This window comes from Alnus glutinosa, chromosome 1 (genome assembly GCF_958979055.1).
Source record: "Alnus glutinosa chromosome 1, dhAlnGlut1.1, whole genome shotgun sequence".
Lineage (NCBI taxonomy): Eukaryota > Viridiplantae > Streptophyta > Magnoliopsida > Fagales > Betulaceae > Alnus > Alnus glutinosa.
Genome location: NC_084886.1, coordinates 8,959,920 through 8,976,014, shown reverse-complemented (window position 1 = coordinate 8,976,014; position 16,095 = coordinate 8,959,920). Strand labels below are relative to the sequence as shown.

The 16,095-nt window shown below is 34.8% G+C and overlaps 1 protein-coding gene and 1 long non-coding RNA gene across 2 annotated transcripts; both read left to right on the top strand.

Moving 5' to 3' along the window:
* Positions 1-826: 826 nt before the first annotated feature.
* On the top strand, positions 827-4,663 carry LOC133858512 (uncharacterized). The gene is made up of 3 exons (XR_009898523.1): positions 827-1,238; positions 3,091-3,152; positions 4,364-4,663. It is a non-coding gene; the product is annotated as an uncharacterized LOC133858512 (long non-coding RNA).
* A 3,015-nt stretch (positions 4,664-7,678) lies between these two features.
* Positions 7,679-15,740, top strand: LOC133870943 (transcription initiation factor TFIID subunit 15). The gene is made up of 8 exons (XM_062308245.1): positions 7,679-7,848; positions 9,552-9,719; positions 9,855-10,228; positions 10,335-10,535; positions 12,460-12,543; positions 12,988-13,069; positions 13,148-13,274; positions 15,023-15,740. Exons 2-8 carry the CDS (start codon positions 9,600-9,602, stop codon positions 15,259-15,261), a joined length of 1,227 nt encoding a protein of 408 aa, XP_062164229.1. The 5' UTR covers positions 7,679-7,848; positions 9,552-9,599; the 3' UTR covers positions 15,262-15,740.
* The last annotated feature ends 355 nt before the right edge of the window (positions 15,741-16,095 follow it).

Genomic DNA, 16,095 nt, shown 5'->3' with positions numbered 1-16,095 from the left:
ACTACTTATTGTACCCTATAAAAACATCTCATTATAAAATAGTTTGAAATAAGTTAAACATATTCGTATTGCAACGGTGGACAGTAGACGTAAGCCTCTAAAGGCCAAACCACGTCAAACCCTCATCTTTCGTAATTGAATTAATTGGTTAGTAATTTGCATTAACCAATTAATTCGTAGCCAAAGTCTCAAGGATGCGTGCAAGAAGGGAAGAGGTAGAGAGGTAGATTTGAATGCCAACTTAATTAAACCTTCATATAGAATTACAAATGGGTCTTTTTTTTCTTTTTTTATTAAAAGCTAGAAATCATTGGATAATCGCATATATAATTAACTATTTTGTAAAGCAATGACTTCGACTAAAGGGCATATATAACAATGTCAACTAAAACTCACTTTTCAATGCAAAAAGCCACTCAACTTTCCTAAACGTCACCTTTTTAAAATGGAAAATACCTTATGTTTTTTTTTTTTTTAAAAAAAATTATAATTTTTTTTAATGATTATTTTTATAAATTTCGTTAAATTTTGATCATCATATAAATTGTATCGATTTTTTTAAAAAAAAAAAAGAAAAAGAAAAGAAAGGAGGTCTTTTAAAATTTTTGACAGGATTTAACAAAAAATTTTAACAAAATGTTGAAATTGAAAAATTAATATCATAAATTGACACTTTTTAAATTTTGTGTATTTTTTTTAAAAGTTAGAAGAGTTATAAGTCAGATTTTTTCTAATTTCTTTATTAAATCAGATTTTTGTTTTAGCTAAAACATATTTATTTTGAAATTCTCGAATGTCTTTATAAATAACCGATGGGCATAGAAATTCGCAAAACAAAAAAAGTAGAAGAACCGAAATTGTGGGTGGGATGGGTAGAATGAAACTTGTATGGATGATGATGATGATGATGATGATGAATATATGTGTGGTGATCATGGCAGTGAAAGCAGAAAAGGCTCCCTCTCCCTCTCCCTCTCCCTCTCCGAGCTCCCCAGTTCCTCGTAAATGGTCTGATCCACGTGAAGTAGTCGATGTAAAATTACCTAAACTCCCAAAATTCCATCTACCTCCAAAATTCCATCTTCTATGTATTTGTGTTATGCACTGCGACCAAACATGCAAAGCAGCAAACCCTTACCCAGCCTACCTCGCTTGCTTCTTCGGCTGTCTTCCAATCAAATGCAATCCATGGCGTTTAGATGCTGCCTACCATTCCAAGACCACTGCCTTTGCATCTGGTATATATATATATATGAACTCTCTCTCTCTCTCTCTCTCTCTCTCTCTCTCATAATAGCGCTGTAATAATTTTTACTTTGGAGTTTGGAACATAATTTATTTTCTTCTAAATTTATAATGAATTTTTAAAATAGTGTATTCATCTTTTAAATTTTCTTTTCAATTTTACTATTTTATTTTGATTTTTTGTTAAATCCTAACAAGGAGTGACAATATTTTAAAAATAACCACGCTTAAATTTTTGAATTTTTTAATATATATATATATATATTAAAAGAATATGGGTATTTTGAAAATTTATACAAGATTTAACGAAAAATTATAATGGGGTGAAATTGGAAATATAAAATTGAATGATGGATACACTAAATTGATATTTTTTTAAGTTTAGAGGGATAATTGTGAAAGCAAGGAAAATTCAAGAGGTTTAGTGAAATTTTCCTTAAAAATAAAAATAAAAATAAAAATAAAAACTAATGGCTGATTTTCACTGCTACATTATCGAAATTGTATGATAGTCGTATAACATATACATCATGGAGCAGCTGGCACAACAGTTTGCAATTGTGCAGATTGTGTAAGTGCTAAAACAAGCGAATCCTATAGCATATAGTGTTGTGATGCCTTCCAGTTTGGCGAGCATTCAGGACATTTTTCATGTTTCTCAGTTGTGTAAATGTGTTTATGATCCCTCACATGTGATGAGCTTCTTGATATTCAAGCAGACTAGACATATGAAAAGTCGTCAATACAAGTGTTGGATTGAAAAGGAACACCAACTGAGGACTAAAATCATCTCATTAGTGAGGGTTCCATGGCGAAATCACGGTGTTGAGGAAGCCATGTAGGTGTTTGAGTAAGAAATGCGAGAGCGATTTTCACATTTGTTTGAGTACACCCAGGTATGATCACTTGATTCATACCATTTCCATGTCTGTCATTAAGTAAAATGCATGCTCGTATGTGTGAAAAATGTCTTAGAGTTCAAATTTTGAGTTTGAAATTTTTATAAGGAGGGATGTAATGTCTTGTCGAGTATTTAAAATATAAATTAGAATTAATAAATTATTAGAGTTAGTAAAATTGCCAAAAAAAAAAAAACCAAAGATACAATTAGAAAGCACTCAAAATCAAGTTTCTGGAAGCCGTGTTCGGAAGGGGCATTGGACGGGTAAAGCAGAATGCCCAAATGGACATACTGACTTGTGTGTCTGGACATGTAGATCAGGACAGCCAAGGCAGTATGTTGGCTTTCGTTCGTGTGTCTGGACAGCCACTTATCGTGTTGAGATACGATGCGAGATAAAAGAGAAAATAGGTCTTTTTGGCTCATTTATTCGAAAACTTCTAGCGCTCTCACGATTTCTCGAGTTTTTCATCTAAAACCTTTGATCCACGAAGATCCAAGCATCCACACTCAAATATAATTTCAAAAACGTGATCGACGAAACCCGATCTACGTTTCTACCGTTCGATTTGAGGTAAAATCCAAAATTCATAATCTCTCTAGTTTTAGGTTGATTATTGAGAGATTATGCTTAATCTTCCAATATTCTTTAGGTATTTAGTGTCTTTTAGGTATTCTAGCCATTTCCAAGCAACGGGTTTTAGCTTGGTGAGAAATTAAGGTAAATCCCCAAACCCAAACTTTTTGGGTATTTTTCTAAATTGTGATTTTAAGTGCCTAATCCTAAGATATTCTTATGGGTTAGTGTTTTGTGTTAATGGGTTGTTGATTGGAACATTATAAATTTTATGGATTTTCCATAGGTCTAACTCTTAAGTAGTTTAAAAGCTAAATGTGAGTCTAGTGTTAGAAAATGCTAAATATGTGCAGTGTTTTGATTTCAGTTGCACGTTGCAAGGCATTGCCTAGGAATCCATAAGTTGAGCCTAATATCCGCACAGCCAAGGTGAATATTCTACTCATTAAGAAAAATATACTATGTTTTAAGTTTTTTTATAGAAATGTTAATGATATGCTTGTTTTGATTCGAACCAACAATATGTTGATTGTACGTGTTTGAGTGTTTTAAATACTTTCAATTATGTTGAGATATTATGATATTTAAGTGATTTGTGATATGAATATGAAAATATGACTTGAATTGTGTTTTGATGCGTATTGAGATATAAATTATATGATTTGCGTTACGAAAATTACCCATTGAAATATTTATGTTTTGTGAGAAAATTATGTGTTAAAAGTATGATAATGAAATTTAAATGTATATTAATTTGAGCATGAAGTATGAGCATGGATGTGAGCGAAATGCATAAGACACTATAAGAATCGAGATAAGTCTCCAACATTACACTAACGAACAAGTCCGTAAGGGCAAGCCCTCGATGATATAAATAGAATATTAATAGCATTATGAAGGACAAGTCCATAGAATGAGTTAGTTGCAAGCTCTCACTACCTTGGGGCAAGCCCCATAATGTTAAGTAAGTGTACACGAAAGGATATAATTGAAGCCATTAGAACAAGTCCCAAAGAGAGATAAAAATATACATGAGCATGCATATCATTGTTTTGTGATGTTTTTTTCATGACTATATGTATTAGTTTTCATGCTAGACATATTAATATGAATATGAATTTTAATGGAAAAGAGTATATGCGTATTTCTATTCGGCTACACTATATAAATGTTTTAAAGGTACGAAGCTTGAGAGTGCTTAGATACTCGTGTTTCCCATAATTTGAAAATGCATGTATCTCTGTATAGCCATGCTTGATGCCATATGACGTACTTGTATGCTAGTGTTTCCCAAGTAGGAATACTTGTGTACATGTATGGTTGGGCCACTTAGTATAAAAGTAATATGTTGTTGATGGGCTTGTATATATGCAATTACAAGCGGTAGATTGGAATGCTTTTATATGTTCATAGCTACATAGTATACTTTCACATGTTTTTGAAATATTGGTGTTTATCTTATCAACTACGATATGTTTTCAATTGACGAATCTTCGTGACTAAAAATTGTAACTGTTATTGTAAATGAATGATATAATGAAAAGTCAGTTCTATGCGAAAACTTAGTGAGTATTATACTGCTGAGGTGGTGAACTCATACTTTCACTTATACGGACGTGGCTATCACCACGACCATATAGACATTGATGTTTTGGCTGCAGGTTCCGAAGATGTAGTCAGTAGATGATGACCTAGTTGCCTAGAGTGTGGGATGCTATGACAGAAGCACATTATGACGTCATATGTCATGGACTTGCGAGTAGTTTATTATTTTGTAGTCTTTTATATATGGCTCGTGTCGCTTGTGACATGTGTATTTATAGAGCCATATTTTTGGTATATAATTAATGTTATGTTTAAAGCCTTAAACATACAGACCATTATATTGGCTATTTTGTGTATTAACAGTTAATGGTTTGTAGATGTGCTTTTACTTTTCAGATTATGTTTTTATGTGTTCCACTGCATAGATGTTAACTCTGTATATCAGGTATATATTATAAGGTATGTACCATATGTTGACTTTACGATATATCGTCGTGTCACTGTGATGATCCATGTAAGTTTGTATATATATATATATATATATATATATATATATATATATATATATATATATATATATATATATATATATATATTACAAGATTCTTATGTTTATGCTTAATGTTATCGGTTCAGATCGAGCAGGATCAGGCTACATTCAAAGGTACGTAGAAAATTGCAAGGCGAAGGAGAAAAATTAGTTAGTTCTCTTTACTATGTAATAAATAAAGTGAGATATTTTCTATTTTTAAAGACTGTTCCATAGCTTTTTAGAGAGAGAGTCTCCAAATCTTTTCACAGAGAGAGAGAGTTCGAGGAGCTGGTTTCGCGGGGGAAGCCTCCCCCTCCTGGTGCTAGTTTACCCCTTGCCTTCTAGGGTAAGGGCGTTTTGTTTCCTCCCTGGTCTTGCTCCAGTGGAGGCTAGGTTTTTCCCTTAGCCATTAGGGCTGTTTGTGGGTTTTGTTCCTCCTGACTTGTTTCGGTAGAGGCTGGCTTTTCTCTTAGCTTTGGCTATGGAGTTGTTTTTCGGTTTTCTTTTCTTTATTGTTTATCTTTTGGCAGAAGACTTATCTGTTTCTGGTTTGTAGGGATGGTTGGTTGTGGGTGTGTCTCTGGCGAAACTTATATAGCTGTGCTTGCTTTGGGTGTTTTTTCTTGATGCTAGATTTGTGTGCTTTGATCAGGTTTTTATCGTCACGCACCTCCCTGTGGTGGTTGTCGGTGTGCTCCAGTCCTGTAGGCTTAAGACGCGACTGTGCTTCTCTATCCTAATTGGCGTGTGGCCTGCACGCGCTAGGGAGTTTTTCCTCCCTGGACCAGTGCGTGTGGGCCACGGCTTGTACATTTCGGTCTTGGTTGGTGAGGATTGTGGTTAAGGAGGCTGTCTGCTGCTTGGAGGTTTCGCGGAGAGGGCGTGTGTTTCACATGCGCCAGCTCCGACAACGATTTTCCTTACGCCGATTGCTTGGTGGTTTTCATGTCGTTTGTATATTCTTGGTCTCTTTTCACAATCTACCATTGTAATGATCAGATTTTACTTGAGCATTTAGATGGCTTCGGAGCTAGATCGGCCCTCATTTCTTTAGATAGGATGTGCTTTATTGTAAGGAGAGGCTCAAATATTTGTTCTTGTGATGTTTGTTTATTATTTTGGTAGCTGCTTTAAGTCAGGATTTTTCCTGGCTTTGTGTGTGGGGATTTTGTATCTTTATTCACTGTGATCTTTATTCCTGTAATGAAATTTGCTGGCCTTGCCAATTTGTTTTTTTTTTTTTTTTTAAAAAAAAAGAATAAATAAGGTGAGACGTGCATGATGCTTTGTATTCTTCTTCTTCTTCTTTCTTTCTTTCTTCTTCTTCTTCTTTTTTTTTTTTTTTTTTTTTTTTTAAATTAATTTTATTATTATTAGTTTTTGAACGTTGGATACTAATTTGTTGGTTCTCTTTACTACGTAAGAAATAAAGAAAGATGTGCGGAATACTTTGTATTTTTATTTTAAATTTATGAACATTGGATACTTCGTATTAATAATTAATGCTTAATTTATACAATACACGATGTTGCTCATGTTTACTTTGGCCAACATCTATTGCATTAATACAAAGTATACTAGATGTTTACCTGTGGCCACCTAGGCCGGCTAAGGGGATAAGCATCCCCTTAGCCAAAATGAGTTTATTAATTTTAATTTTTTAATTAATTTTTAAAGGTTTTTAATTTTTTTATATTGTGCCACATGTCAGCCCTCATTTGTTGACACGTGGCAATCCGTTAAAATTTAGACGAAAAAATAGACGAAGGTACTAACGCAGGTATCATATTTGAAGCGAAATAAAACTAAGATACTAAAAAATAGAATTTTTAAATCACAGGTACCAAATATGCCTTTAAGCCTAATTACAAATAAAAAGAGTATTCATCATTGGATATATTTGTAAAGTAAATATATATGATTGTTGTCAAAGTGTTTGTAATTTCATCAATAATTACTTACAAAACAAAAAAAGTATTCATCATTGGATATTAGCAGGTATGATTTGTAATTTTACTGGTGTGCAATATTTTCAACAAAATAGATACTTTCTGTAGAATTACTCGGATTTTATCCTACTCGTTTTTAACTTAACTCAAAAAAATTCAACTCAGACTAAAAAAAATAAAAAACAGAAAACAAAATAATAATAAATAAATAAGAATAACCTAGGAGTGGTCGGATGGCCACTCTCATGTGTTTGAGCCACCCCTTTTTTTCTTCATTTTTTTTTATTTTACAATTTTAGATTTTAGATTTTTTTTTTCATTTTACTTTTCTAAATTATATTCAATTTACTTCACATTTCCAATCTTCGTAATTTTGAATATAATAAATAATAGTATAATATAATATAAAAAAATTACACATTCAAACGAACCCTAAATTTAAAATCTGAACCAAACACGTTTTAAAAATAAAAAATAAAACTGTACCCAAAATGCCCTAAGTTATGCAAATAAATACGAAACTTGGAATGTATGTTTTGTGAGTTTGCATGTTTTATTTTCATTTTCCTTATGGAAATATGAACGTGCCAACGTGGCAAATTTTCTGTTTTTTTAACAATTTTTAGAGCACCCAAATCAAACATGTATCTCTATCAAAATATTTCAGTTTTAATATTATTTATTTATTTTTTTAACAATGCACTTTACAAAAAATTGATTTTCAAGAAAATTATTTTGTCCAAATGTGTTCTTTTTGGAGAGTATAGCTTTACTTCCATGTTTCCTTACTTCCAACTTATATATATATTTATTTATTTATTAAAAATAATAATAAAAAAAGAGAGAAAACTAAATTATAGAAATGGTCGCAGCCGCGAATTAACTTCAATGTCGAAACGGTGCCGTTCATCTATGTTGTTTACTTCCGTCCAAACAAAAGCCCCTAACGGGCCTAACCCTTGTTCGCTCCTGCCCCTGAATCTGGTTTCCCCAATTCCTCGGTTCGTCTTCTCTGCTTTCGCACCCGTGGATTTGAAGCTGAACCTCTGAAGCGAATCGCGACGGGCCAAGAGTCTCAAGGAATGCATCCTCAGCGGAGGTCGTTCTTCTATTTTTCTTCTTCTTCATCTTTATCTTCTCGTGCCCAGATCTCATGCCAGTACTCGTATCATGCCATGAATAACGTGGAATCTTAGGTTCACAATTAGCTTCCACCATATTCCCCTCTTTGAAATTTTGTTCGGAAGTACTGAGATTAGCACCGAGATTAGTTTTCGTAGCCAATATTAACTTCTTTTTCTCATTTTATAATTGATTCTAGCCTAAATATTCTAAGATTTCAATTAATATATACACATGCATTATGAAATTGAAATTCTTGATTTTACGTTATTTTTTATGCCGTTAAGAATAGAAATTATTTTTTTATCCCATCTTATTTTATTTTATTTTTTGTCTTTGGGACGTTATCCTGTAAATCTGACTGATTTTACCAAAAACATTAGTGTGATTGGTCTATGTATGTGGTTGGATTCTTAGATTTGGTTTGTAGGTGCTGTTTTGAAGTTAATTTATGCTTTGTTTGAATTGTTACTTACATTTATGTCACAACATTTTAAAGAGAAAAAAGCCAATGTATCAAGTGATAGATAGCTGAAAAATATCATATTATTGTAGATATGGTTGCAGAAAGAATTGTAAATGGGATATTATTTTCTTTTGGAACTTCTTTTAGTAGTACTAAATGCACCATATGCATTTTTAATTGAATCTGTTGCACAAAATTTGATAAAAGAATCTTATAAAATAAGGTCACTTGGAAAGGCTTAGTTGATGCACTCGTACTACAGATTTTCAGAATATTTCTTACCTAAAATTAGAATTCATTGTTATACGTAATACGTGGTGACCAATAAACCACAAATTTAACCTTCTTTATGGCCACTAAAACTCTCCACGTTTCTAAGAGCTAGAAATATGTCTGCAATCGCTTTACTTCTCAAAAAGTCGTTATTCTTAGCGTATTTGTCATCCATATCATCTACTTGTCTCATTTAGTTGTAATCTTGGATTTTTGAATGCTGCAGCGGCTTTGTGCTTTAAATCGGCTATACTTTTCAGTGAAGTTTTTTATTTTTATTTTTTGAAATCTAAAGAGATTAACTTCTACATTAGTTCGTGTAAAAACTAAAATATAAGTGTAAGATTACTTTCTAAATACCTTTGTCTATCTTGCAGTTTTTTTAACTGTGTTTTATGCTTCCAATCTCTAGCTTAGTAGCTTACATGAAACTTCTTCCCTTCACAAGAATGGGATGGAGAGTAAGTTTGTGGGTTTACGAGGCCCATTAGATGCATGTTTGACGCTCTAGAGAGAAAAAAAAAAACTGTTTTGTTCTGCTGTAGTATCTACATTAGAAATAACTAAAGAAATTTGATTGAAGCATGGACATGAATAAGACACAAAAGTGGATTGGCAGATGTGATAAATTCTTAAAAAAATAAAATAAAAAAATAGTGGTTTTAATTGCCATCTTATGAGTCTGAATAGTGTTTGCTGCTTGCAATTGTGTGTTATATAAAGCTTTTTTTTTTGTTCATTGGTTCTTGGGCTTCTAATTATGACCAATGTTTTTTTCCCCTTCCCCTTCCCCTTGGGCCCAATTACTTGTCAACAAAAAATTATGACCAATGCCTTTTTAGTTCCAATCAGAAGTGAATTTCCTTTTCTGCTGATATATTTCTGCTATTGTAATTTCTTTGAACAACTTATCTCAGCTACGCCATTATGTCTTTTTATAGAGTTTGGTGGTTGTTCTATTTACTTTAACTTCATGAAATTGGAGCACAATGGCAAGCTATTCAGGAAAAGGAGCCCCTTCAAATGGATCTGTGTATATATGCGACTTGCCCTATGGAACTGATGAAAATATGTTGGCTGAACATTTTGGCACCATAGGGTTACTGAAGGTATGGAGTCTGACCTGGTGTTGTATAGAACTGCACCTGGTTCCTGTTTTACCATCAATGATATAATTTCTTTATGTATATAAGAAGCGCAGTTGTTGTGCACCTTTGTTTTTATTGTTGCTCCGTACTCCACAGAAAGACAAGCGAACAGGTCGTCCAAAGATATGGTTATACCGAGACAAAGTGACAAACGAGCCAAAAGGAGATGCCACAGTAACATATGAAGATCCACATGCTGCATTAGCTGCTATTGAGTGGTTTAACAACAAGGATTTTCATGGTCATATCATTGGAGTTCATTTAGCTGAGTCAAAAAACAAAGATGACCACACATATAACTCAGGGGGAGATCCGAGTGATGCTGGTGATGCTGGTGATGCTGGTGATTTTGGTGGATCAGAGGAAAATGCTTGGAATATAAATGGGGGTGGTGGAAGAGGAAGAGGTCGGGGTGATGCTTCAGGAAAAGCATGGCAACAAGAGGGGGATTGGTTGTGTCCGAATACAAGGTCTGTGATGTGAGATTGGTGAGCAGCTCTTTCTTGCTCTTCTTTTCACCATTTTCATTTTCCTATGATTGTTGTGCAAATGACTGTTGATATTATATTGTTGCAGTAGTTGTACAAATGTAAATTTTGCATTTCGTGGTGTGTGCAACCGCTGTGGAAGTGCTCGACCTGCTGGTGCCTCTGGTGGTGGAGCAGGGGCTGGTGGAAGTGGCAGGGGACGTGGTGGCCCTGACTCAGGGGGGCAGAGCCGTGTAGTTGGTGCTGCTACTGGTGGACTATTTGGTCCAAATGATTGGCCTTGTCCAATGTAAGCCCATATATTTTTAAATTAAAGTTGTTTTTTTCTGATTTCTTTATGTTTTCATGCAATTTTTTGAATGCTTTTTGCCATCCTGATCTTTCAATAATCATTTTATGGTTTATCTTTTTAGGTAATTTTGCAGTCCATCCACATTTAAAGCTACATGGTAGTATCTTGTAGAGATTACACTAATTAACCGAAGAGCACAAACCTCTTGGCTTGATGAGTTTTAGTTTCAGGAAAAGAGTGGTTTAGAATCGGAATGGAGCTGAGATTTAGGATGATTGTTTGTCAAGATTGATTTACATGCATATTGCTTGAAGAGGAGTCAGAAGGGTGTGTCCTATTGAATTGACTGGTCTAATCTTTGTCAAAGTTCAGCTGTGTTCCAATTTGCCTATGTATTTCATTTTTCTTTTCTCTTTCTCTGTTGGTGTTGCCAATCGTATAAAGAAGTTACAATGAGATTTCTTGTGGGGTTGGCAAGGTGAAGAGTTCAAATTTGACTCGGTAAACCGGTCTAATGTTTGTTCTCTAATGTTTTTGAGGGAGGGTTGGGAGGTTCGAAACTTCTTGTTCAATAGTACTCTTTTGGGGAAGTGGATTTGGCTCTATATGCATGAGAGAGGCTTTATGGGGAGTCGTAATGGATTCTAAATATGGCAGCTTGTGGGATGGGTGGTGTTCTAATGAGTTTCATGGGTCATATGGGGTGGGGTTATAGAAAAATATTAGGAAGAGTTGGGGGGAGTTTTCAAGTCATTTGAGATTTGAGGTGGGAGATAACTCCAAGATTAGATTTTGGCATGACCTCTAGTGTGGGGATTAGGCCCTAAAGGAAGCCTTTTCAGATTTACATGGTATTGCTCGTGTTAAGGATGCTTCCGTAATAGATCATTTGGAGCTTTCTAGTAGCTCTCATCAGTAGAACGTAAGCTTTATCAAAGAGGCCCATGACTGGGTGGATGATGTTTTCCCTTCGTTTTTTTAAATTATCGTACTCCCTTAGATTGGGACAGAAAGGTGAAGACAAGCTCTGTTGGGCTTTTGCTATAACCCCATAATGACTAGTCAATTTGGAGCTCCTTACGATCACTTATAGAGTCCAGTCTCATATAGTAAGGAACCAATATTGGATTTAACACCAATGAATGCCTTTATAATCTATCTACTTTATGTGGGTTATTCATCTTCTCAATGTGGGAATGAAGTGTTACTATCTTCCCCACTTAAATCTCTGACGTCCTCGTCTAGGTCATGCCGTGCAGTGCTTCAGTACCGCATAGCGTTACTAGGTTCTGATACCATTTGTAACAATACAGAGAAAGCGCTAGTCACTTCTATGATATCAACATAAAAGGACTAGTCAATTTAAAGTTTCTTAGAATTACTTATAAAGTCCAACCTCAAATAGTAAGGAACCAATGTGGGACTTAGTACCCATGAGTGCCTTTATAATTTACTCATTCTATGTGGGTTATTCATCTTCTCAATGTAGGATTGAGGTGTTACATTGTGTAACTCTACACTATGCTTGACCCAAAATTAGTCCCCTTACCTATTACTGGATGTCTGTCCTAGTGGTTGTCCATCACGGTTAGCCTGCACATGATTATTTTCCATAACATCTGAAGGTTTTGGTTACTAGTAAAGCCATCACTAACTACCATCAAGAAAAAGGAAAAAGCCATCACTAACTGCCATAGCACATGATGTGCATATATGTATTTCTATTGGATATAGCAATGTCTAATTGTAGGCACTAAGCTATATTGATTGGAAAGTTCTCTTAGATTGTTTTAGTTGCAACTTCAATCTATTATGAATGTTGGAGAAATATTATCATTACTATCAGTTAATGCTCATGTCATGTGCTGAAATGAGTCTATCATTATTCTTGTTGCTTATGCTCTTTGCTTTTATTGGTCAGGTGTGGTAATATCAACTGGGCAAAGCGCACAAAATGCAATATTTGCAACACAAATAAACCTGGTACCAGTGAGGGTGGTGTGAGGTATGGATTGATGGTTATTTGGATTTATGTATTTGTTAGGTGCCAATCAAGAACTGAAACCTATTAAGATAAACTGGAGCAACTCTTGCAATGCATCAAGAGACCAGAAGAGAAAGTTGCGTTGCGCCCTCTCATTGTTATTAACGTGAACATGTGATGGAATTTATTTAAAAACAAAAGAGAAAGAAAATGAAAACATGGGATGAAATAGAAAAGAAATGTTATGCGCTTGAAATTCAATGAGTTGGGTGTAATTATCTAGCAATAGAATAAAACCTACGTTAGCGCATTGTATGTGTAACATAGCAAATCATTGGAGCTATAGATTTCTACTCTGTTATGCAAGGTAAGCGGCGTATGATTACCGAGCAATTGGAATTGATTATTTTATTTGTTGGTTTTTTTGGCTTGTATCTGTATCACAATTTAACCTTGGTTAAACAGAGGAGGACGTGGGGGAGGTTACAAAGAACTTGATGAAGAAGAATTGGCAGAAATTAAGCGACGTCGGCGGGAGGCCGAAGATGTAAGATTAATTTGTTCCCGTATTACATGAAGTTGCCTATTTTATTCTGGTTTGACATTCATTCTCTTCTAATCTCAGGATGACGGTGAGTTGTATGACGAGTTTGGTAATCTGAAGAAAAAGTTCCGTGCTAAAGCGCAGCAAGCTGAAGCCGGACGAGCGCTACCAGGTTCTGGGCGTGCTGGATGGGAGGTTGAGGAACTAGGTATATCTTACATTTTTAAGCACAACTGATTCTCTTTAGTGCATTCTTTGAGATTAAATGACAAGTGTCCATATTAGAAGACATTTTTTTTTTTTGCATGCGATGCCCTACAAGGCAATTTGAGTTGATAGAAAACCAAACAGATTGGGCTCCTCTAGAATAGGCCATCCAGGTTCATCAGCCAGCCCGTTATGGCTCCTCTAGAATAGGCTGTCCAGGTTCATCAGCCAGCTCGTTATGGGTTCATATTGTGTGATTTAATCCACAGAAATGGTAACTGAGAATCCTTTATCTGATAGATATGGTTAAGGATTTTGGCAGAAATACTGAAATATTCTCATTGAAAAAATATTGACATCAGCTGAAACAATGAAGTGCAAACTTTTAACTTATCAAAAGAAGAAACTAGAAGTGCTACATTTATTTTAGTTTCCCTTGTCAAGCTGGCAACTACAAGTACAAATTTACTGAATGCAGGTTAAAATTTTGCTTTTTTTTTTTTTTTTTTTTTTTTGTGAAATTTAGAATTTTCAGGATCGAGAAAGGTGTTGATTGTTCACCATTATGGGTGGCATAGTATGTGTCTGAGTACCATCCCTAGTCAGTGCGAGATGGCCTCACAAAGCTTCAATTCGTATCTGTTTGGTGAACATCAAGTTGCAGTCGTGCACAACAATTACATGCAAATGAGTTTCAAAAAAAAAAAAATTAGAAAAACAAAAACACATGGTTGTTACTTGTAAGAAAGTGAAAAATGGCTAGTATATTGATGATATGTTAATCTATAACGTAGCTATTTGTAACCATCGCTCCAAATGCAGGTGGGATTTTAATTTGTTGTGGTTAAGGTATTTTGATGCCCAGTGTAAATTTTATTATTTGCAGTCTTAAAGGGTCTTTTTATATTTTGAAGTTACATCAATGCTATATTTTGAGGCTTATATGATGCTGCCTCATGGCAAGTAATGATGTCTGTTTCTTGTAATGACCAAAAATTATTGGAATTTTTCTTAGACTTGAAGCATACGAGTATTATCTTTTCTTTTTTCCGTAGTACTTATTTATTCAATCAAATGCTATTTGTTTGCAAAAGTTTGCTCAAGCTGATTTGTGGAAATTTGGCCGACATTGCCATTCTGGTTTATGGGCCTCTTTCAGCTGTTTGTTCATGTCAAATATGCAATATATTGGCGAGCATCATTTGTTTAATCTTTTTTATTTTTATATAACTGTTTATTAATAAAATGGTAGCATGGGCCAAATACTCCCCTTCCCCCTCTTCTGCTATGAGGTCTTAGTTCCCTACCTCATCTCTGAGAGTTTTTAGTAATATTTTGTCTTTACCAGGTTGGTTTTGGTTGTTTGAAAGGCTTGTAGAGAAACATTGGTATTAGAAATGCATTTTGTTGAGCTGATATAATCTTCTTTTCCTTTTTGAAATTCCTTACTTATCATTGCTTTGATAGATTAAACAGGCTGGCACACTGCTAATGTTGTAAAGGTTCAACACATGATCAGCAATCACTTGTTTTAGATAAGCACTTTTGTAAGAGTAGTTTTGCTTGTATTTCTATGCTGTTAAATGTAGCTTGGTGCATTCTTAATAGCTCAAATATCTATAGGATTTCCGCACGTCATGGAATCATTCTGTTATTGTAAAAATATTGCTGTTAGTACCGAAACATTATGAATATTTGTCATTCATGTGTTGTTCAACATGTACTTTTTTTGTACAAAAATTGTTGCAGGCGTGATGGAAAGAGATAGGCAAGAGAGAAGCAGAGACAGAGGAAGGGATCGGGATGATAGGGAGAGTAGCAAGCACAGAGAACGAGATGGCAGGGACCGGCGTCGGAGTCGAAGTAGAGAGAGAGATAATGCAAAAGATCGGGAGCGGGACTATGATAATGACAGAGATAGAGAATATGGCCGGGACAGGGACAGGGACAGGGACCGTGATCGGGACCGGAACAGGCACCGCCATTGAGAATTGCAGCAGCTTCTCTGACTTTTGAGCATTGTTTTGGTCGTGTCACTGGCTTGAGATAGTAGTCTTTTTGCTTCCTTGCTGGGAAGAATGGCATTGGAGTTGAACTCCGTTTTACATGGCATTTTTAGCTGGTATGCTAAAAATCTGAGACTCTCTCGTTTCCAGTTTTTGGAACTTCATTAAAAACAATGATCCGTGGTGTCATGTGAACTTGTTGTCCATATCCCTTTAGGTAGTAAGTATTTGGATGTCAACTTGACGTGGAATTATGAATATCATTATGCCAAGATGACTTAAATCACCTTAAAAAATCATTTTTCTACTATTAACATTCTCAAAATGGCGTTTATTGTAAATGGGTATTTGTCTTGACCAGTGTTTCTGTGCATCCTGATCCAGCAGTCAATTGGAGGCATGTTGGGATAATTGTGATTATTTTCTTTTCATGAATAATACTTGCTAGTACACTATGAATAGCTTCATCGTCTTGATAGTGCTTATAGTTATAGTGCATGAAATCAAAAATAAAAATATTTATGGTAGGGTTTATCCCCCTCCCTCCCTATGATGTTGCTTTCTGATTAAATTCAGAGATTTTGTTACCCCTTTTGGGATGATTGACCGACTCTAGGGAGTTTTTGGGATCCAACAAATACTAAATACACCTGCAACTGATAAAAGAATTGAATGATGATTCGAAGCTTCCTTTTGTGAATGGCCATGAAGGTTGATGTCTAATTACGTTTCTCTCCACGGTGGTCATTGGACCGTAGATCTTAGTCATCCGACCGGGCCAGATCTACATTTTACGGTGTGACTTTAGTCATTTTT

Coding starts and splice junctions, on each gene's coding strand:
- LOC133870943 (XM_062308245.1), top strand. CDS start 9,600: ATGGCAAGCTATTCAGGAAAAGGAGCCCCTTCAAATGGATCTGTGTAT. Junction 9,720..9,854: donor GCACCATAGGGTTACTGAAG/GTATGGAGTCTG, acceptor CGTACTCCACAG/AAAGACAAGCGAACAGGTCG. Junction 13,275..15,022: donor ATGGGAGGTTGAGGAACTAG/GTATATCTTACA, acceptor AAATTGTTGCAG/GCGTGATGGAAAGAGATAGG.